Source organism: Rhinolophus sinicus, chromosome 4, assembly GCF_057876585.1.
Source record: "Rhinolophus sinicus isolate RSI-liver-muscle chromosome 4, RSI-T2T, whole genome shotgun sequence".
Lineage (NCBI taxonomy): Eukaryota > Metazoa > Chordata > Mammalia > Chiroptera > Rhinolophidae > Rhinolophus > Rhinolophus sinicus.
In genome coordinates, this window is record NC_142504.1 from 68,676,996 (window position 1) to 68,701,815 (window position 24,820).

The following is a 24,820-nucleotide window of genomic DNA, read 5'->3' on the forward strand; positions in this document are numbered from 1 at the left end:
GGGAAATCTCATTAGACGGAGTCAAAATAATACACTAAAGGATGAATTTTATTTGAGAGACTACAAATTTAGTGTAATTTACTAAAATATAGTTCCTATTGTTTATAAACTACAATTTTGTGATAGCTTTTTATTTTTTAAATAGTTCTGACTCACTCATAATGATTTAACATCAATTTATTTCATTAGGCGATTCCTTGAAGCAAGACATGAAATGGGCCTTTTATAGCACATCCTAAGGCATTTTTGTAGCCAGGCTGAAAGAGCAGTTAATTACTTTGAAGTTGCAAATGGTAGCAAGGGTTGCTGAACTGCCATTCAAGATACAACTCAAGGGCAAGGCCACAAAGGCTAGTGAGTACACCAATTCATTTAGGATATTATTACTCCTATCCTAAAATAGACGTAACTTTAATGCTTGTTTGCCCCGAGCATATTTTCTCTATTAATTCCCCGTTAAGAATAGAAATATGTTCAATCAAATGAACTATTCAACTAGAACCTGCAAATAATTGAGACAGATATTCAAAAAGAATTGTGGGTTGCTAGAAGAATCAGTACAAAAATAAGTCAATATTTAAATTTTGAATAAATTCTGGCAAAGGGAAGGAAGAAAGGAAAGAAGGAAAGAAAGAAGGAAGGGGAAGGGAGGGAACAAGGAAGGGAGGGGGGGGTGGAACTCAATCCATACTAAGTGATAAAAAGCAATTTAAAATATTTAATTCAAGTGACAGTGAAAGGACACAATGAAAGTAATTCTAAATAAAACCAGAAATGAAAAAGGTTATACACATGTAGCTACATAAACATATATGTAATTGATATACATATGTGAATGCATGCTATGTCTCATATAATTAAACATGATATTGATATAGATGCATATATACACGCACTTTAGAAATTATATAAAATCTTTTTATGTCGTTGATTACCAAAAGCAGCGGTAGACATGAGGAAGATAAGAGCAACGTTAAAAATGGCTTGGACTTCATTTGAGGAGCCAGCACCAAATCATTGTGTGACCTTAAAAAAGTTATAAACTCTATGGACTTTAGTTTTTCTCATTTAAAAAAAAGCAAACAAACAAAAACAAAAAGTAGCCTCCAAATATCACATGCATATAAAAAAGTATTAAATTATATACAGGTGGCCTAAAAATGTCATCGTATATTTTAAAGTAATCATCTCAAGGTAATATCTTATTAAACTAGTAGAATCCAGCATGTTATCTCATTTTAAAAAATAAAATATATGCAAAATATAGCTATACAATTGTAAACGGAGGAAAAGTCAAGTTTCAGATTTGCATCATGACTGCAAGCCAGCTGTCACCAGCTTTGGCAGTGCGCAAACAGAAAGAGGCACCTGGACATTTTTATCACAATGAGCCAAGGTATCTCCACCCTCTCACAAGACAGGAAAATGGGCTGCATAAGTGTGAGTAAGAAGCCATTCATTCTTTGTGTTTACGTTTGTTCTGCCGGACTAGAAATTTCTACTTCACTTATACGTCCCAACAAATTAACTTTTCCACGAGGCAATTTTTAGAGAAGTGACTTGATTTGCATCACATTGATCATGAAGCACGATGCCTCCAGAACGTGGGGCTGGCTGGTGACAGTGACGCTAACGTAGTAACCGTACTCAGAAAAGGAACAACAATCACAAGGAACTAAGCCAAGACGGAAATTAAGTAATAATAATGACAATAGGGAACTCTGCTGAGGGAACACTGAGGCTGCTCTCCTGGGTAAATGGTGTCCATTTTCTAAGGGGAGACTCCTCACCTCCCAGAGAGCTACAGCAGGGTCAGGTGCGAATCATTAAGAAGTTTCAGTTTCCTTATAGATATTAAACCTAAACTCAAATACTAGCCAGACAGGCTTGTTCAAGATTCACTAGATACCAGCATTCACGAGGATATGATATGGCAAAGCATATTATTCAAGCAGGCAGTTCGATGTGCACTTCCTCACACAGAACATCCCTGAGGCAGGTTAACACCTTCTGAGGAAGGCTCAGCAGTGAACATCTTCTGTCATAAACCAGGCAGGGCTAACCTGGCAACAGTGATTCCACAACAGATTATACCCAAATCACCTATAGATTTTACAATAGACTGTACCCCAAGATTTTGAGTCAATACGGGTGTGGCAGGGGAGGGGAGAATAGGTGGACAGGCATCTGTATTTTTAAAATCTGGAAAGGTGGATTTTAAAAGGGAATACTGACCTGTATTCCCACTAAGAAGACCACTAAGGAATTGGAGCAGAGAGTAAGCATCACACCCCTCCCCCCCCCCAGCCTCCTCCCCGTCATGGCACGAACGGGTGCTGGCTGCTTATTGGCATGAATGTACACTGTTCTACCGTGTTTCCCCAAAAATAAGACCTAGCTGGACAATCAGCTTTAATGTGTCTTTTGGAGCCAAAATTAACATAAGACCCGGTATTATTATATTATATTATATTATATTATATTATATTATATTATATTATACACAATCTTATATTACAGTAAAATAAGACTGGGTCTTATATTAATTTTTGCTCCAAAAGACACATTAGACCTAGTGTCCAGCTAGGTCTTATTTTCAGGGAAACACAGTAAGGACTGTTCATATACGTTTTGCATTTGATCCTCCTGATAGACCTATTGGGTAGGTAATATCATTATGTGTACTTTATACATGAGGAAATGGAAGCATAGAGAGAATGAGCTACTGACGCAAGCCCACGTAGGTAGTGCTGGGGTTTGAACCCTCAGTCTTTAACACTGCCTGCGTAGAAAAAATAAAAATGCTTACAAAAGGAATAGCTCATTCAAAAGAGATCAGTTTTATGTCCCATATTTAACAAATGTAGGGGAAAAAATTTGAAGCAGGCATCATTCTGTTTTCCTAGGTTGAACCAGCGATGGACTGCCACAAGTTCTCTAAAAATGCATCATGGTATATCTAAAAGTCCAAATTATTCTGTCTGAGACCAATAATTGCCTTAGCAGTTTGATACTATAAAAATAGCGTTAAACCAGGTAAATAAAATTTATTTCTCCTCTCTTTTTTCCTCATCCTCAACCTTCCTGAATATAATGGCTCAATTTTTCAGTCATGCAAAATACAGTAATAGAACCTAACTGCAACATTATCAATGTTAACTCAGAGTTATCAACATGGCTTGTGTGATATGCCTAAGCATTTTTATACTGATATCGCTTCTTTTTATTAACCACCCTGCTATCATAAACACACTGGCTGGTGAACATTTGCATTTTAAGTGATTTTCCATCAGTAAAAAAATTTCATTCCTTAAACAAATTTATAGGTTGTAATCTCTGTATACAGAGTATTGCGCAGAGCACATTTGTTGCTTTGTATGCAACTAAACCAACATAAATAAAATACATTTTTCAAAATATTGCTCACGTGCAAAATTTGTACTTAAAATGAAATCTATCAATATAGCCTGTCACCAAACTACTGTTCAAAAAAATACAAGGATAACTTTGAGCTTTAAACAAATAATGAACTCATAACCGTGTCACATGTCTATCATCATAGAATATTTGGGGGTATAAAAATATATTAAATACCTTTAACTACCAATTCTGCATAGTTTGATATTCCAACACCTCCTTCTGTGCGAATCATGCAGCGGTACTTTCCAGCATCTCGTTTTGTCGTATTCACGACATTAAATGAAGCTATGAATCGTCGGGAACTAGTCACCTTTATTTCCTTCAGAGGAGCATCTCGTACATCAATGCCCTGTACAAATGGGGGTAAGGAGGACAAAAAGAAACAATATCAGCTGTCATATCGAAACAGTACCTGATAGCATATCATCGATGCTATTTCCATGCAGACCTTCGTTCTGTTGTTTATTATCCATGGGTTGTTGTTCCAGGAGAACAGCTGGTCAGGAAACTGAAATTCTGATGTGATCAACACTTTCAAGATTGAGGGATGCAAAATTAAGTGTGCGGAAATGTCTTATTTTTGCCCCTTCAAGGTATTAATTATCTTAAATTAGCTCAACAGGAAGAGAGAAAATGCATATGGGAAAATGCTTTATTTGGCTCCCAAACTATCAACATTTGATCTTTCCATAACACTTTATCCTTGTTTTTATGCTTGGCTAGGGAACAAAATTAACTCACACACTACTCTATTACTGACCTCAAATTTTATATGAACAAATAAACAATTTATCAAGAATTACATTAAAATGTAATTAAGTATTAGTGTATTCCCTAAGGAGCAGGTCTGAAGGACTAGTCTAAGCTTTACCATGTTCCTCCTGAATATACAAAAATCAAGCAGAAGTAGATGCTTAATATTACCTGATACTGAAATGCAACAGAGCAGTTCCTCTCTACATGCCATAGTCCCAGGACCGCACAAAGCAGGTTCCACCACTGGTGCAGTCTGGTCTTACACTCTCCTTGCTACATTAAGTAAGTCCTTAGTTATGCACAGTTGGAAACCCACTCTGTACTTCCTATAGTTTTAAGTCCAAAGGAAGGTTACAGATTTTAGTTCTATAATTTCTTTTACAATTATCAGGAAAGACACTATCTTTTAACATGTTATTTGCAAGTATTAAATAGAAAACAATGAGCAGAGACCTTGAGGTTACTGCACCACGCCAAACGCTATGTCCATTTACTCACCCAGCAACCAGTTTTGGGTGCCAACCTTGGAAGTATAGGCTTGAATACATAATCACAAATGGTGGCCAGAGCGGTGAAGGGACAGACCAGGTGGCTGGCAGAAATCACAATGTGGACCAACGTTAGACATGGTGGCCATGGGAGGCCAGTTTGGAGAAGTGACATTGGAGCTGAGATCTGAAGAGAAAGTAGGAGCTAACCAGGCAAACGGGGAGGGTGGGAGAGGTGCATTCTAGCCAGAGGAAATAGTACAGGAAGCCCAAGGTGACTAGAAAGAGCTGGAAGCTTTGGATGTACTTAAGGCAGCCAGTGGAACTGGGGAGGTAGACAAGCGTCTGTGCATTCAGGGACTTATAGGCTATATTAAAATGTTTTTTATTTATAGGTATGAAAATGTTAGGGTTACAAAACAATAAAACTCATCTGTATTTCTTGTGGATTTATATTATGCAAAATCTTTAAGAGCTTTTATCTGTGATATTTGTTTTGACAATAGGTCCTAATGGACACGAGTTTGGGAGTTAGACTGACCAGGGTGCCAAACCTAGCTTCAAAGTGACTGACCTTCCTAGAGCCTCCCCTGGCTCAATTTTAACAAGAAAATGATACAATTCACTTTCAGTGCTGTCTTGAGAATTTAGAGATCTGTGCAGGGAAACTGGCATGCTGCATGCTGACTGGCACTACACATGACTTCAAAGAGAAAGGCAGACAGACTGTCAAAATACCATCTTTTACTGATGAACCTGATACTGCAGAATATGGCTGATGTGCACTAACAATGAGCTTGCAACACTGAAGTACAGAATGAAACGCACTCACCACACAACCACAGGCCGCACTAGTAAAACCACAAGGCCTTCTGTAGGATGGAGGAACAGGGTTCATATGGGGAGTTAGTTTCCGAAGAAGGGGTGGGGCTGTGTGTGCTCAGAGATTCCTTCCCAGGCAGCTCCTGCTTAAGCAGAGCAAAGGCATCAGGAGTGCTGCACTAGTACAGTTCCTGCCACAGGGAAGGAAACATCAGGAGTGCGAAAGAAGAGTTCCATCAGTATCATCTCTAGCATTATCTGTCAAAACAGCCTTGTTAAGAGTTTAAAAAGTCATAATTCAGAATGTGAAGTTACATAGATTCCTTACATGTGGTGTGTGTGTGTGAGTGTGTGTGTTTATTAAATCCTCTAAATTTGGTCTGAAGAGAGCACCAAGAATTTAGAAAAACAAAACAGAATCAATCCTGTATTATTAATTACAGTATTCCTCTCTGTATTGCATACATTGTCCCCCATCTTCTCCCCCAAATAAATAATCAAATTCTACCCATAGGAGTAATCTTAGACCTACCATTCTATAAAATTAGTTTGTCTTTTTTAAAACTGAAATAAAATCAAATCTTCAGCTTTGAGGGAAAAAAAAATTAAGCCCTAAAGAAAGGGGGAAAAAATCATACCTTTAAGAATTTGTTTTGCTTATTAATGATAACAACAACAAAAGGGTTATCTACTTATTTATTTACTTACTTGTGGCATGAATCTTATAAGAATATACTTCTATAGCAATCCTGTAATATCTGTCCTAATAAAATAAGCCTGTCTCAAAAGAATGTTTACTCAAAAGAATTTTAAAGTATGCACTTAATGATCCCTCACAACCATTCAAGGCTGTACTGAGGGCCCTCAAGTTTAAGAAAACCTCCTTTTTGAATTTATACATATGCTGAGAGGACTATTACTTGACAGTTGTTATCTTCATGCCACAGATTCGTCCTTTAAAATGAACACCTTCAAACTAACAACTCTACACAACTGTAATGAATCACGTCATGAACTCTCAGGAATAAGGATTTTTTGTTGTTGTTTTTTGTTTCGTTTTGTTTTAATCCTATGTATTTAATCACACCAAAAGTTAGATTTAGCTTCTTCAAGAGAAATAGTACGTAGGAAGGAGAGACCAAGAGCTAACTAGCAATCATTTTAGCTTAGGGTCCATACCAAATTATAAATCTTACTCAAATCTGCAGGTCACTTTGTATTAAATCATTCACATGTATATGAATCCAAGAATTCATTCAGCCAACACTTAGTAAAAATGTTTTATGAGATAGGCACTCTATCAATATACAGGGGGCATAGAATTAAAAGAATAATCCTTTACCTAACTGAATTTATAGTCTGGTTAGAAAAACAGACAAGTAAGCAATAATACCGTGTTTCCCCGGAAATAAGACCTAGCTGGACAATCAGCTCTAATGCTTCTTTTGGAGCAAAAATTAATATAAGACACGGTCTTATATTATTTTACAATATTATAGTAAAATAAGACCGGGTCTTATATAATACAATGTACGATCGGGTCTTATATTAATTTTTGCTCCAAAAGACGCTTTAGAGCTAACTGTCCAGCTAGGTCTTATTTTCGGGGAACATGGTAGTTACAGTATAGAGCAATGAACTGCCTAACACAGCAAACCCAGGAAAAGGGGACCTCCTGGAGACGGGTGTGAGGGTTGACTTTGTAGAAAAGCTACTCAAGGCCAGGCTTGAGGATGCACAGGAGTTTCTCAGGCAGTAAAGGAGAAGAAATGGAGCCCAATAAGCAAGAATGTTACAAGAGTCAAGAGCGAAGACAGCATGGAACCATAGAAGAAAATAAAACTGATACAACATGGCTAGAACAGGAGTGCTTCCATGAACAGCAGGTGATGAGGCTAGAAAGATAAGCACAATATAGATTGCATGAAGGAAGGGCACATGTTGACGATTACATTTTATCTTGATGCCAGGAAAGGAAGGATTTTAGGCAAAAGGGTGACATGAATACATCTATGGGTACAGTAACAGACTGAAGGAGAGCGTATGGGAGCCTAAGTGATGTCAAGGGAAACTGGTTATATATTTTTCACAAATCATAGTAACAAAGGACAAAAAGAAGGATGAGAAAGAGGAAGGGAGGATTCTAAATATATTTAAGAAAAAAAGTCAACAAAAAGTGTGTTATATTGCAATAACATCTTTCTTTTCTAGCAAACTATAAGGTCCACAAGGTCAAGAAACAGTTAACTCATTGTATGTACATAGGTGTACAAGAAACAGAACCCAGTAAATACAGAGGGTGCCAAAAACTGTATATACATTTTAAGAAAGGAAAACTATTAAAATTGTAATATTCAACATATACCAATAACAAAAGATGAATACAAGTCATGCTTGACTTCTGCAATTACAAGAGGTGCTCAAAGTGGTTACCATCAGCATCCAGACACTTCTGATTAAGGCAAACTACTGCTTGAGCAACATTGACCAAAGTGTCCACTTGTATACATTTTTTTTTTTTTTTTTGGCACCCCTGGTATTTGCTGACTCTAAGAATCACAGCCTCAGGGGAAAACAAATATTCCAAAGGTAGAAGAGAAATATGAGGTTGTTAAATTAACAGATTTATAACCCCGACTCTAATATTTGGCAAGTCTTTATTTACAAAAGGAAGACCAATAGAGAAAATTAAAAGTACATTTTAGAGGTTCTCTGTGTCTCTCAGTCAGAAACATCACCCACCTATTGTGATTGTGGTAGGCAGCAGAATGGCCCCCAAAGATAAGTCTATTCCTTAGTTCCTAGAAACTGTGAATGTGTTGCTTTACACAAAAGGGAGTTTGCAGATGTGATTAAAATAAGGATCTGGAGATGGAAGATTATGCTAGATTAACCAGGTGGGCTCAATGTCCTTACAGTGTAGGAGGAGGGTGGGAGGGTCAAATGCAGAAGAAGGAGATGTGACCACCGAAGCAAAGGTTGGAGTGATGTGCTCTGAGGACGGAGGAAGGGACCATGAGCCAAGAAATGAAGGTGGTCTCTAGAAGCTGTAAAAGGCGAGGAACAGATTCTCCCCTGTAGCTTCCAGGAGGAACCAGCCCTGCCACCACCTTACTTTAGGACTTCTCATCTGCAGAGCTGTAAGATAACAAAGCTACTAAGTTTGGGGTAATTTGTTATCTCAGCAATGGGACACTAATAAAATGACCATCAGGATAATGAAAAAGCCTAGGGCTTTTCGAAGATGTACAGTCATGAGCTGTTTAACAATGGGGATACATTCTGTGAAATGCATCATCAGGCAGTTTTGCCATTGTACAAACATCAAAGAGTGACTTACACAAACCTAGATGGTACAGCTTACTGCACACCTAGGCTCCATGATTTAGCCTATTGCTCCTGGGCTACAAGCCTGTACAGCATGTTACTGTAGTGAATACTGTAGGCAATTAAAATACAATGTTAATTATTTGTGTATCTAGAAAAGGTACAGTAAAAATACAGTATAAAAGACAGAAAAATGATTCACCTGTATAGGATACTCACCATGAATGAAGTTGCTCTGGTGAGTGAGTGAGTGAATGGTGAGTGAATGTGAAGGCCCAGGACATTACTGTGCACTTCTGGAGACTTTATAAACACTATACTGAGGCTACACTAAATTTATTAAAAAACAAGATTAAATCAAGAAAGAATGATGCAATCAAGAAACGCAGTAAACAGGAGATGTATGAGGCTGCTGCACCATAACATGGCACACTGTTTTAGAGCACACTTTGTTTTTGTAAGTAGAAAGACTACACTCTAAAATAACAATTAAAGGTACAAGATAGGAAATACATAAACCAGTAACATAGTTGTTTATTATCATTATCAAGTATTAGGTACTGTACATAATTGTATCTAATTATGCCAATGTTTACAGCACCATTATTCACAATAGCCATAAGGTGGACAACAACCCAAGTGTCCATTGATAGATGAATGGATAAATAAAATGTTGTCCACACATACAGGGGAATATCATTTAGCCTTAAAAAGGAAGGAAATTGTGACACATGCTACAATATGGATGAACCTTGACAACGTTATGTAAAGTGAAATAAACCAGTCACAAAAGACAAATATGGTAAATTCCATTTCTATGAGGTATCTAGATTTGGCAAATTTACAGGGACAGAAAGTAGATGGAGGTTACCAGTGACTGGGGGAGAGGGTGAAGGGAAGTTATTTCTTAATGGTTTTAGTTTCGGGTGATGGAAAAGTTTTGTCAACAACAGTGGTAATAGTTAACACAATTTTGTGAATGTACTTAATGCCACTCAATTCTACACTTAAAAGTGGTCAAAATGGTAAATTTCATGTTATGTATATTAAACCATCACTATGTACTGCAGTTCAAAAGCATAAACTCCAGCTTTTGCACCTACATTTGAAGACTACTCTGAAGTAACCTGGTGTACAGGTAAAGAAAGCACAGGCAAAATACACTTGGTGAGCTGAATGGAGAACGGAATGGGAGACACAAAGCAGATGTCGTATGTCCAAGCAGGGGCAGAACACACGAGAGAAAGGCTTTATTTAGGTGGGGTCGAGCAAATTCACAATCCAGACAGCAGAGGATTATAGATGTCTATAAGAGAATAGACATACCTGTACACTTCAGATCTACACAAAATATATTCTTAAGAGAATGAAAAGGAAGCGATTTTTAAATTCAAATATTTACTATAGAAACTTATTGTTTAAATACAGGAAATAAAAAAATACGGACATTTGAAAAAGTGTATATAATCCCATCACTTAGAGATAAATATTTTGGGATATTTCAGTTTGCTTTTTCGGTTCTGTTACACATTATTTTATTCAAATAAAATTTGAAACGGTGGTCCAAAATATATAAAAGGTTTTATTTCTTTCATTAAACTTCCTGTGATATCTGTACAATTTTTCATACCATTAGATCGTTTCAAAAACATGCTTTTTAATGTTTCCCACTTTATGGCTAGAGCGATTATTTATGTAAAATCTCCCTATTGCTATACATTTAAATTATTTATATTTTTCACTATTATAAATGATTTTAGGACAATCCTTACTCCCTAAAATTATTATATTAAAGGGAAATAAAATTTTTAAGGATTTTTAAATAACATAAATGCTCTACAGCAAGTTAGTATCTCTTTACAACAATTTGTGTTTTTTAACGAAAGTTCAAATGGTTCCTAAGATCAAGTCATTTGAATATTTTGAATATTACAAACAGATTAAACAGGACAGAGAATTGACCTAAATCACTGACCTTTTCTTACTAATATTTCATAAACAGTACATAACAGAAAAAATCTAAAAACAAACACACAAAAACTTCACCTTATCTTGGGAGAAAGATCAAATATTCAGAAGAATATTTTTATTTATTTTGGTGGTACTGTATGGCTTCCACAGTGTAAATTCAGTTATTCTCTTACTACATAGCATTTTAAAATTAAATGAATCCCATTTTTAATTTTATCAACTATGATAAATTCCCTGTAATATTCTGAATTGCAGTCTACACTGACCTCTTTCCACAGGACAAAGATATTCCTTGAAATTCACATCTTCAATATCCATAAGTGGATATTTCTAAAAATGGAATATGCAAACCAAACTAAGTAAGATTAAGTGTGCTTAAGATAATTTAACTGAAGAGCATGTAGCGCTACTAAAATGTACTCGTATACTTAGAATTAGGGCTGCATGGCACTATTTAAGTATCTGTAAGATGAATCATTTGAATGACGCATATCACTTAAATTTGTGACATGTCCAGTATTTCAGACAAGCAGGGAATTCCACTTTGCAAGCACGAGCTAGAATAGCTGACTAAAGACTGTCAGCTATTGAGGACTTAAGTAAGATGAATGAAGTGAGCAGAGAACAAACCACGGAAGTCTAAAGGAGGCAGGAGAGCAGCAAGAGAGGGTGGGAAGACTGAGAGAATAAAGGAAGAAAGCGGAAAAAGTGAGACATACAAAGGAGAAAAGAGGGGGGAAATAGTGCAAAGACAAAGTCATGAAGGAAGGAACGCAGAGGCGTTGGGCGAAGTGATAGGAGAAAAGGGGAGCATAGCAGAGGAAAGGCTCAAAAATTGAAGAGAAAGAGATGGAGAGGCACAGGAATGAGAGCAGACCAAACGCCCAAACACGTGAGAAAGACTAAGTCACATGGGGAGAAAACAATATTGAATTGGACAATATTCTTTTTCTTTGAAATCGTGACATTTATATTGTAATAAGAGTCCCCTTGTTTCTTGATGCTGAAAAAATGTGTTATATCCAACAGTGACTTTACGTTCTATGTTAACTCAATTATCAGATAACATGCATAAAGAGGCTGGGTTAATGGAGGAGAAATGAAGGGATGTCCTCCGAGTACTGATAGGGGAAGAGAGAGCTCACCCTTCACTTTGTTAGTGTCAAATCCTATTTCTGTGCCATTAGGAAAGAGGAAGGCACAGCGTTTGTGGCCACTGGCCAGGCATCAGGCATATCGCTTATGCTATCTCCACGGACAGGAGGAGAGCGACATGGACAAATGCCGGGAAAGTTGGGTGGGCTAGAAATCTGTGAATGACCAGAGTCTGTGGCTGCTTGTCAGCATAGAGGTGGAAGGACATTTCTGGAGCTTTGACACAGGTTATTTCTTTGGTTCCAACATATCTAGTAATGCCTTTGATAAAGTCATAGATTTGTTTGTCAAATGTATAGTTGATAGTTAACCAGCACATGAATGAATAAAATGGGAAAAAAGTAAATGACTTCTACAAAGCCTAACAATGAATTTAAACCAACAAGATAAACATCAAGCAAAATAAATGTAAACAAATCCTGTACTTCCTTCTTGTAAAATCAGACTTTACAAGTAAGTAACTGAAGATGTGACTAAGGAGCACTGTCAACACTTAAAGGTATATAGGGATTGAAAAGTGGAGGTTTTTAAAAGCTAATTCAATTTTTAGTTGTCTAAATAGAAATAAAGTATCTGGAGAGGTGGTGCTGGGCGACACCCCCAGGAGGCTGCAGAAGGCCACAATCCCTTGCGGCACCCTACTTTCTGAGGAGCATATGAGAAGGCTTGCTCAGAGGAATGTGAACAGGACATTGAAGCATTTATCTTCTCCACAGGTGAAGAGCTGGTAAGCACCTGGAAACAGGCAGCTCAGGAGGGAAGAGGGCAGCCGCCTTCCAATATTGAAAGACCAGGCCTGTAAAATGGGAGCGGTACCTGAATGTCATGGCCATGAGGCTTGGTAACTATCTGAAACACTTGGGGTAAAATGTGGTTCAGAATTCAGGTTTGTTTTTAATTTAAAAAAAAAAAGTGTATATACTGTGTATTACGTGATGCCCCCAGGAGAGCCTGGGTCAGCACCTCATAACCGGAAATACTGATATTTCTGCACCAAAACTTAAAAATATTAAGTATAAAGAGGAAAAACAGAGGTCATAAATAGCTGCACGTCACTTCAGTCAAGTTTGAGCAAATGAATTACAAAAATGGCAAGTTTTGCTACTAAATTAGGTATGAAGAATTGTCAGTTTTTAGATTTTGGAATAAAAGAGTGATCTCTAAGAATGTACACAACTAGTGTTACCCACCTGCACATACAATCACCACCCCTCCACCACACACACCCCAACATCACTCTGCCATGACCCGCCACCACTCTGCCAGTTACCTGTATAGAGCATATAAACTGTATTATAGATGTTGGATTGAGGTTTGCAAAACAAGTTGTTTACTAATAGGGATAAGACTATGGCCACACACGTGTGAGACTGATAAGAATGAAGTAAGAAACATGTTTTTGTGTGAAACTGAGCATAACAGAATTGAGTGATAAACACGTTCACCAAAACAACTTCTGGTTATCACCTAAGACGTAAACAAGTCCAACGAGAAGAGGATAAAAGCAGAACACCAGCAATGCTGTGCGCAGTCCGACGGGGCGCTCGGCTAAGATCCTCTATGAGGTGCAAGCTGCAAGAACTTGCAAGTTCTTCCCTGCAAGACCAGCTCGCCTCAGACCCGTCGTGGGCCCGGTCATCTCCCCCGGACCAGGGACCTTCACCACCTCAACTGACTCTGGGACTTGGTTCGTTATTAAATTCTATTCTATTCTGTATAATCTTCTGTGCTTACCAGAGCATTGGCCTCTGGAGGGATATTGGCTCCCAAATAAAGCTGTGTTACTCTATCTGAACCTGTGTGCTGGGACTTTGTTCCCCACTCGTGTCACGAGTACCATGTAGGGACATAGGGCCCTGCGGAGGGGTTAACTGTCCCCTTGACTTTCAGGAATAGACTGAAATATGGTGACTGCCTTACAGGCACTCGCGACATTACCTCGACTCCAGCCACATTGGGCTCCCTGTGTCCCTTCACCACCCAGACAAGGTCCTCCCTCCAGGAATGCTCTCCCCAACTTGTCCCCATAGCTAACTCCTTCATCCCTTCCAGTCACACTGCTCAAGTGTATTCTCAGTGACCCTAGATTTAACACTGAAACCTGCTCCTGTATGGCACTACTTACCCCGCTCCTGCCTAGCTTCTCCTGCATGCCACTGACCACTTTCTAGCACACTGCATGGCTTACTTATTATGGCATTGTCTAGCCTCCACCTCCTGTGAGAATACAAGTGCCACAAAGGCAGGGATCTCTGCCAGGATTTTTATTTCTGTTTCTCTAGCACGAAAACCTTGCCTGCTGCGTCCTAGGGAAGGCTGGTAGTAATATGAAAAGGGATTTAGGCATTGAATGGGTGACTAAACAAATTGATTTTTAAGACGCCTTTTGGTCCTCCGATACCATTCCTCAGGTCAGAATTAAACAGGGAGTTGCGGGGAATAGCGACCAGCTAGTTTTTTCTGAGGCAAGAAGGTGTGAAAAGGCACTAGCGTCCCTTTCTCCATGACAGGGATGATCAGACAGGGCAATGCGTTTAGAACCGCCAGCACTCCTGAGCATCTAGGAGCCAATGGGGAAACGTTGTTATTCTAGCAGAGCAAAATGATAAAAATGTACATTTGGGTAGAGAGAGCGAATTTGTCAGCCAGTTTTCTCTCAATGTTCACAGGGTTGGAAAGAGGCAGTCCAGCCAAAGACGGGAGCTCTATGTTCTTAATAACCGCATTACAGCAGGACGATGAGAAATCACCAAGGGTGGGCACTCCGATCGCTCTTTACAATATTAGAGTTAACTGGCACAGAGAGCCTAGAACACAACTGTCGGGAACAAAACTCCATACTCCATGCGAAGCGTGATGCCTGAAAGTCCAAGGTTGTTAGAGAAATTGCTGACCCATCTTAGTTTAACTTAATGAAACCACCAATAATGGCCGTATCTGAGAGGAAATGACCTTAATGGAATAAAATACAGCTTTTTATAAAAGCACGAGTATCTTTAAACACGCATGTATTTCAATTTAAGCAAGCTAGAAAAAAAGTACTGATAGTTATTTAAATTAGGCTTACAATCTTCTTTATGCAGTGGACTAAATCTAGGACTTCTAAATGAGCAGTCATTTACCAGCAAAAAGATACATATTAAGTCTTTCAGAAATAGTTTCATAATAATCAGAGCAATGATTGAAAGAAATTGAGGTCTGGGAAGGTAGCTGCACTTGGAACAAATTAATCAATCCCCAGGCATTCTGTAGTTGCTGTTAGTGCACAAGCTTGGAGGAGATACGGCCAGTTCCTCAGCTGTACAGGTGGGGATCAAACTGCACTGTTATTTTATTCAACAGGGAAAACAGTCCTGATTATCCCACTTTCAAATATGCTCATTTGTAAGGTACTGATTGAAATTCTTAACACTGGGATCACTAATAATATTAGCAGGGCATGGACTAATTTTGTTTAAAACCTTTTATGTAATCTAAATCTAACAATAATCGAATACCTCAACAAATCTACTTTCTGGAGCTCATATAATTTTTTATTTCAATAACCAAGATAGTACTGACCATTGCTTTCTAGGCTATAACCAAGTTGAAAATTTTTATCAGTTTGGAATATTAGAACCAGAAGTTCTTACTTGTATTATCATACACTATGAATATATATTAAGTATACTTTAATTGGCAAATAGATATAAAGACAGTCAAAGTAATATGCAGATATCTAAAGTAATGTATTATTTGAACACATAATAGTCTTATAGACATGTTAAAGTAAAAAATTGATTATGGGAATTTAGAACCTCATTGTAATAGACAGACATACCACGTTTCCCCAAAAATAAGACCTAGCTGGACAATCAGCTCTAACGCATCTTTTGGAGCAAAAATTAATATAAGACCCGGTATTATATTATATTATATTATATTATATTATATTAGACTCGGTCTTATATTATAGTAAAATAAGATCAAGTCCTATATTAAATTTTGCTCCAAAGGATGCATTAGAGGTGATTGCCCAGCTAAGACTTATTTTTGGGGAAATACGGTAGTCCATTTCATATTTGTAATACTTGAATAATATTATTTAACTAACCTGTGTTTAAACTTTATTTATAAATTCATCCAAATAATATAGGCTATACACAATAAATGCAGTAATTAGATATATCAATGAAATTAGAAGTTCTTTAATCTTAAAATCAAATACCCACCTGATGACTGGATTAATTCAGCCCCATCAAACTAAGGAGCCTGACACCGACTGACATTTCCTGTTTGGTTAAAGTTTGGGTTTGGAAGGCAAGGACTTGAGCCTGTTTATTTCAAAACTACAACAATGACACTCTAATCTGAGGAAGATGGCAGTGCCTGTGTAATCATTCATGATCTAAAAGACTAGGCTCGTCATAAACATGGCTGGCTAAGCACATCACTTTTCCAAATCAATATGCCTTAAAATACATAACTCTTTTTGAAAACACAGTTGAAAAAAGATAGAGATAAAGATAAAAGAGGCAAAAAGCCTGGTAGTTCTGAATTGGAATTGGAATTGCCACTATGGTCTCAGGACATGTTTTATTTTTAAATGTGCATATGTGTGCAAACATATACATCCTAGCTCTGTCTGATGGGAAGACCCGGAAACATTAAATAGCAGTAATGAGTACCTCTGTGGTCAGATTATAATTTCTAATTACCAGTTCCAACTAAAAAAGAACCAGGACTCCCTGGAGAAATGGCTGATCCTAGGACACTGAGGTGGAAAATGTAAAAATGTAAGCCTGGGACATATTGTCATGCTAGAAAGCAAGAAAGCAATTTGAGATGGCCCAGGACAGGGTTCACCCAACCTTAGTAAGCCCCACTGGGTAGGGGTGAAAGATTTGAACAGTAATAAAGGTAATAAGTGTGATTAATCAAAATGTGTTTAAATCCACAAGTTGACGGTAATGACTATGGCAATAGTGACAATAATACTAAAACCTCCTTGGTCACTTTTAGGGGATTCCAGTGAACAAGCTCATTATTTTGAAAACTTGCTAAAAAAGACAAAGCATCAAGTATTTGTACCATCTTCCTTTTATGATTTATATACCAGGGTAACCAAATAGTTGATATGAAAGAACTTTACATTTCAGAAGTATTCTATCTATGAAACAAAGAAGGACTGATATCATTGAGCCATTCTGCAACCCAATCCTTAATGAATTCGTAATCTAGGAATAATCATCAATGGCAGGTAACATCACAAACAGAGACATAATTTGCTAGAAGCACACTACTAGTCAGAAGAACACATTAAATGACACTGTCAGAAGGCAAAGAGCAAAATTCAAAATGTGGGAAACTATAGGACAAGCACAGTTTCAACAACAACCACCACCATAAATGGGGAAACAAGATGAAGAACCTAAAGATACAAAGGACATACGACACTCATCATCCAGTTGCAAAGTATAAACTTTACTGCAATCAGAATTCAAACAATCTGCTAAAAGGAATAAAGTTATAAGACAATCAAGGAAATGTGAACACTGACTTTTCTAGGGTTTATACAGTTACTATTATTATTATAAGGGCTCTTCTCTTTTAGAGCAGGGGTCTGAGGCTAAATCCAGCCCCCTGACTGTTTTGTACAGCTCATAAAAGCTAAGTACGGTTTTTACATTTTTTAAATGGTGGAAAAAATCAAAAGAAGAGTCACACCTTTTGAAAATGAAAATTACATAAAATCTGAATTTCAGTGTCCATACGTAAAGCTGTGTTGAACACAGCCACACTCATTCTTTGTGTGTTGTCTGAAGCTGCTTTCCTACTATAATGGCAGATCTGAATAGCTGCAACAAAGACAACTGGCCCGCAAAATTTGCTATCTAGCCCTTTGCAGGAAAAGTTTGCCAATCCCTGTTTTAGAGAAACATTTACAAGTTAAATTGATAACATGACTGAGATTCTTTCAAAAAAATCACGGGGGGAGCAGGTGGAAATATACATGAAGCAACTGGCCACATATTGTTAGTTATTCAAGTTGGATGCTGAGTATATTAAGTTCATTATATTATTCTCTCTACCTCTGAATATATTTACCATTTCTATAATCAAAATAAAAAGAAACTTTTCTTCAAAGAAGCAGTTAGAAAATAAGCTCCCATTTTTGCATTTTTGAATGACTATTTTAACTATAATTATTTTCCCAGGAAAACAGATGGATTTGCTGCTGGCTTATAAAAACTCCAATGATATATGAATCAAAGAACCATTTTGACAACATGTCATTCACTTCCTGCAAAAGAATCAAGTCATTTATATGGTAAAGGTACCACCATAGTAGAAGAGAAAATACAGTTTGGCGAAGGGGGCCATATCCTAGGGGTAGCAGCCTTCTTTTGCAGCAACATTTGCATACCTAACAATCACATATCTAGCTCATGGTAAGTGTGTAATATACATTTCTTGAATGAAAGTAATAATAGGCTTCCAAATTTTAAGAAGAAACAGAAACTCGATTAATTTGTCATTTGTCCTTTGTGTTTAGTGGGCATCACTTCTTATAACAGACAAACAATTTTATTACACTTGGACAATAGCCAATTCCTTTTCCTTTGAATGAGGGAATGAAGACTGGCATTTTTATAAGTAGGAGAGATGCAGAAGAGAATAATGATCTGCTTTATGATTTCAAAGTTCACCCTCTGTAGGAACTTCCTGTCTGCCACTGTGTGCCAGCCAGAGATGTCTACGGCTTTGTCTCAAACTGGGTCATGCTAGAACTAAACGCAGCATGATTTGTTCTCCATTCCACTTTTATGCTCCAAAAGATATTTTTGAAATTAAAGTCCATTGAAAGTTGTCAAGTTTTCTTTCCATCTCAAGAAAGGACCTAAGTAAACTTTCCTCTCTCTTTTCTAGGTATGAAATTCCAGCTTACCAGACTGAGATCTTCTAGAACTTTCAAGGCCACTTCTAAGGTACATACGTAAACCTCCTAGCTAAAACATTTTCCTTTTTTTCCTCCCCTTCCAATAAAAAGAGACAGAGAAGGAAAAAACTAGCGATCCTAATAGTGTCCAAACTTGTCAGGACCCTTGTTCAAGACTTGGATCACTAAAAGGAGACAGACGAGGCAGAGTATTAGTATCCTAAGCCCGCAATCACCAGAATTCCGGAGCATGGCTATCTCCGTCTTTTCTTCTTATGACAGCTGTAGATTCTTGAAGCAAGAAAAATAAATGAACATTTTCATGAATATGATTTTAAAAAACCAACAGAATAAATGCTTTCAAAGGATTTATGGTTCTTGGGTCCAAAGCAAGCAGTCCTTAAAATTACTAGTTGATACCTTTCCCTTCTACCCTCCAAATTGAACCATCCTGACCTGTACTTTTCAAAGTTCACTTGCACATCCAGGCCCAGAGACCTTTAGATTGCCATGGAGGAAAAATCCCACTGCTGCCTTAGCTTTACCTGGTGCAACCTACTCAGACCACCAGCTGCTTATGATATCTTTTTTGACTGAGTTAGGTAATATCACAAAGTAAAATTTATTAATTAACTTCTTCCAGAATCTCCCTAGACATGTAATATGGTTTCATCAATGTAAAATAAATCTTTACCTTTAAATTAATGTAATCCAAAATCATGCTAAATTAAAACACATGGTATATGCTTTGAAGGCTTTTGATGGTTTCTGTCTGAATGTTAAATATTGTATTATATATATGGATATTTAACTGACCAAAATAATAATGAATGTGATTGCAACTGCTCAAAATTTGAAGGAGCAAATGGTTCCTATAGCAACTAAAGACAGTCCTTTATGTGCATTCCTGGTATTTTCTATGATGTTATATTTGTGCTTTAATATATATGCTGTAAAATACCCAAGTTAAGCTTGCCCAGGGAACCATAATTTTTCTCCTTTTCGAATCATTTTATGGAATTTATATATAATAGCAAAATTGTTCTGATATACAGTTGTGATTTTTTTCCTCAAAATCTAGAAGTGAAACTAAAAGTCACCAAGAAAGGTTGAGCATATGTATATCCTGTAATACAAAAGCCAAGGCAACATTCCACTCACATGAATATAATTTTAATTTTAAATTCTGAGAAAAGCAATGACTTAAACTATACATGGTATTTATGACTCCATGAGGAAATATCTGTGTCCCTGGCTATGTAAGAGGCATTATGGTTAAGGATGTAGCTTCTGCATTTAGATGGCTTGGTTTGAAGTCCAGCTCTTGTTACTAGCAATGGGCCACTGAGAGCCTCAGGTTCTTCTATAAAGAAGAAAGGGTATATAAGAGAGTTCTCTTAGGGATCAGTTCAGGGGAAAAAAAAATGCCTGAACATAACCTACCAGAGTACCCAGCATGCAGCAGTGCTCAGCAAATGGAGTTGTAATTACTTTATTTCAAACATATCTGTTGAAGTCAATAATGGACATACTATTAATACAATTTCTAGCTTATTCATTCATGAGCCAAACTCTATAGTAGGTCAGAAGAGTTATTTCTATAAGAATCATTTTAAGTTACAAAAATGTCAAGATTTTCCTTTGTCCCTCAAAAAAAAAAAAAAAAAAAAAAAAAAAGCCTACAATTATCTTAGTTCAGAAAAGGAATGTGAGAAATTTATTAGGTTGGTGGACAATACTTCTTCACAATTGGGTAGCTCATACCCAGTTAAGTGGAATTATATATCAAACTCTCAACAAAAAAAAGAAGAAGAAAAAAAAGAAACAAACCTCTGGGCCAACAACTAAAATTGATTGATCCCAAGTGAATATTTTAGTTGGGATCCAAAAAAGTTTTGATCCCAAGTGAATATTATTTTTTGAAAATCAAGGTTCCCAAATTAATAGCTCATACTGAATTATATTCCATATAAAAAAAAAGGAGTGCGGTAGGTTTCATTCATCAGTTACTATGACACAGGTCTGTCTGTTGTCATGTGGAGAACTCAAATGGATTAATAGAGGTATATGAGGTCTTATGGCAAGGAATTTTATTTTTGAAGGGGAGATTTAGAGAACAAAATTTTACAAAAGAGAATACAAATACTGAGGAAAAGGGTACAAGAAATGAAGGCTTAGGAAAGATGATACATTGAAGACATTTGCTTCTGAAATTACTCCAAGTCTGAGTGATGTTTTTCTGTATATTCCGAAACAGCAGGAGATACTACTAGGTTTTACAGGTCACTCCTCTCCTCAAAGACCATCCCTTTGGAGATGCACCATAGGCCTAAAACAAGCATCCCAGAATGATAGACAGTGTTTGCCTGTTTCGTGTGCCTGTTTTCCTGGTCCAGTTATGGGCCTTTGAGATTTACCTGGAGGAGATACATGATTTGATCAGGCCGTCAGTGAGCCAAGTGCCATGAGCAGGTATTTGCTGAGCATTTGTTATGTGACAGGTACTAGTCTAGATGCTGTGTTGCAAACTGTTTCTTAATAGAGGACTCCACAGTAACACCATCTGATTTATTTTTCTATTTCTATGAATTGATCTATGTTATTAAATCACTTTGAAATGCTATTCTGGTGCGTGGCTTCTAATAAACACCAAGCTCTGTTTGCCAAAAGAGTAAAACTCAGCTATATTGTACTATGATGGTTCTAAAGTTAACAGGTTTGTGTTGTTGTTTTTTTCCACAAGAAATCTGAGAATATTTGGTTAAAAGGTCAATATTATTTGAAATGCAAGGTTACTCAGTGACAAAATTTACTAATTTGTAAATAAGCAAAAAACAATTTATACTTATAATTGACTTCTACTAGCAAATGGAGTTACCATTAATAAGTATCATAATAAATACATAATATATGACTGTGTTAAAGCTTCCGACTTTTGCTGGGCTTCCGTTTTCTCACTAATAAAATGAGGAATTTAAGGTGACGATGGTTCCAAATTCAGATGTTACATAACTTTGTGATTCTAAAAAGTAAGCCATTTAAAAATCACAGAGGCCTCTCAGAAATATCAAGAGTTAGTGATTATTTTCCAGGTTTCTTTCGCCAGCTGATTAATCCTTGGCTTGATCGAAGCTGCCATTCATTTACTGTAGAAAAGGCAGCTCTACTGCCTCCTAGCTTTCTGCCATTTGCCCTGGAGACTGAACCACTTTCATTTCCCACCGACTTCTGAGTTTGAAGTGGTAGTTGAGGGCTGTAGACTGAATGTTTGTGTCCCTCCACAATTTATATCATGAAACCTAATCCTCAGTGTGATGGCCTTGGAGGTGGGGTCTTTGGGAAGTGATTAGGGTTACAACTGGTCATGAGCGTGTCCCCTCCCTTCACCTTCATGATGAGATTAGTGCCCTTATACTGGGATTACAAAGGCAGAGATCTCTCTCCTCGTGTGAGGCTACAGACAGAAGAAGGCTGTCTCCCGGCAGGCAGCGGCCCTCACCTAGAACCCTGCCCTGCTGCCACCCTGATCTTGGACTTCCAGTCTGCCAAACTGTGAGAAATGAATGTCTGTCGTTTAAGCCACCCAGTCTATGAGAGTTTGTTACAGCAGCCCAAGCTGACTAAGACAGTAAGATGAGTAAGGAATGGAGGAGCCTCTGCAATGTAACAAAAATGAATTGAATAAAAGTTACAAAGATGCCCAAACTGGACCAGATGCAGAAGAGGGAGAGGTGCCCATGTTCCCTGGAAAAGAATATGCACCAGCAATCTTCAGATTTACAAGCATCAGTACTATTTCTGGTGATCATCCTTATTATTGAAAGGCTGAAACCGGTATTAAATTAAAATTTTATTTCTCAAGAAAAAGAAGCATATGTACGAAAATAAAATTTTAAATATTTAAGAAAGAACTTAGTCATTTTAATTCAATCATACATGGCTTAAAGGGTCAAGGACTGCATAAAAATATATAACTCAGCAACTGCATCAGCAAATAATACATACATATAAAAAAGAACACTAAAATGCCATTTTCTCTTCTCAGCATCTTACATATATACTCTATTTTCAAACTGTAGGCTCCACAAATAATTGGAAAGTTAATAATCACAAGAAATATGGTCATGTTTTGAGTACTTGAATGATTTTACAAATACATTCCATTTGAGTATTTCCATGGTTACAGTCCATATTGTATGCATAAATTGCCGTATCTGATAGCATATAGCAAGCATCTTCAACAAAGCCATTGTACATCAGTTTTGTACTATAAAGAGTAGTTTTATAGATGCTGTCTTCCTACTGTACATTGTCTGGGAGGTGTTTTAAGTACTTTGCAGCTATAATAATACTCATGAACTATGTTTTATTTTGTTGTTCTGTATTCTAGAAAGACTGATTCCACTTTGGCAATAACCTGTGCGGCCCACAGATGAGACAGAAAAAACATAAGCAGATGGGACACATCTGTTAATCATAAACATTTCTTCATTAGTGTCATCATCAGATTTACTTGTATTATGCTTTTGTGAAAGACTCTGACAGTATCATATTTAATCTATATTTTAAACAATCCAACCACTGGCCATTTTTCATAGAGGTGGATCAATATATACGTGAAATAAATATGGACTTTTGTTGGGTCAGGATGGCTCCTTGAGGTTAATCATGTAACGTTGGTCACATCCAAGTTCTTCTAATGAAGTGGGAAGTGCATATCATCTATTCACCTAGCACCAGGTACGAGAAGACATCATAATATAGTGGAATTAATCAGTGGTAAAGTGAAAGTAAAGACACAGAGGTGTACTATTCCCAGCTATGCCATTTACCTTTGTGACCTTGGACAATCCTGCACCTCAAACCTCTCATCTACAAAACAAGCAACAAACCATTCAATACACCCACAAAACTGTGCAAAATGACTATGGGAGAATTCAAAAGATGGTAACACAATTAACACAATTTACTGCAAATGATTATGCTCCCAAACACTGATGTTCCCCAAATAAAAGATGTACTCTTAATTTCTAAATCTTGACTTATTATTACAAAGATTTATATTATAGAAAACTCTTAAAATATTTTTTCTCATTCAATGTTCTGCCTGGATCTCAGAATTATTTTGAGGATCCAAGTGAATTTATATGCAGAAAGGCATTTTTGAAACTGCTATAGCATTAGTGTAATAAGGAAGAAATGTCCGTATTGATACCTCTAGACTAGCGACAGCTAGTCCATGATTCCAGGTTTGCTTCTCCCCGCAACTTCTAAAGAATGGTCTGAGGTGAAGGGCTGGGGCTCAGGCAAAGGGACAGGAGGGCTCCATGACCCCATCAAGTGCTGCATGCCTTCCTCACAGCTGGAAGCCACACCTCACTCATGCAGGTTAACAAAGCCCATCCTTGCAAGAATGAAGCACACTATTCTTATTTCATCAGCTATCAATAAAATAAACATCTCGCCACACAGTGCCTATCCAACCAGAGGAAATAAATCATTTAACGGTAAAATTATTCTAAAATCAAAAAGATTCACAAGGCAAATAGCATACCAAGTCCAGGACAAACTAAGTTTCACTTAGAATTTCAAAGTCACAACAGTTCTATCTTTATCATCCCCTTCTGGACACGACCACCATGTGGAAATCTGCAGAGCAGTATCCAGTCACCGATGACAAGAAGGGCGAGAAAGAATGGAGCGATAAAGAAAGGCATTAATGGATTGACTATAAAAAACAATTTATCAACGCTATGAGCCAATTTAATAGAATGAAAACAAGAGAGACATAGTACAGGAGAAGTTCAACATTAGAGTCAGATCAAGGCTACTGAATACAGGTACCAGTTATACCTTATGTTTGCCTTTTTCTTTCCTGACTCGGAACACACGTTGCACTTTGTTTCAGACGTGGCAGGGGTGGGGGTGAGAGGTGTGAACCCTGGGCACACACTGGAATTAC

The 24,820-nt window shown here is 37.3% G+C and overlaps 1 protein-coding gene across 17 annotated transcripts in view; it reads right to left on the bottom strand.

The window, feature by feature from the left end:
- The window catches only part of PTPRM (protein tyrosine phosphatase receptor type M), an 808,815-nt gene that overhangs the window by 456,889 nt on the left and 327,106 nt on the right, over positions 1 to 24,820 (bottom strand). For 16 of the 17 annotated variants that reach the window (XM_019755757.3, XM_019755755.3, XM_074340349.2 and 13 more), the window contains exon 6: positions 3,595 to 3,769. In XM_019755757.3, the coding sequence (XP_019611316.1) occupies positions 3,595 to 3,769 (175 nt within the window). Of the gene's footprint in view, positions 1 to 3,594; positions 3,770 to 5,496; positions 5,635 to 24,820 lie in introns of those variants that run through there. The other variant, XM_088797905.1, reaches the window with a different exon arrangement.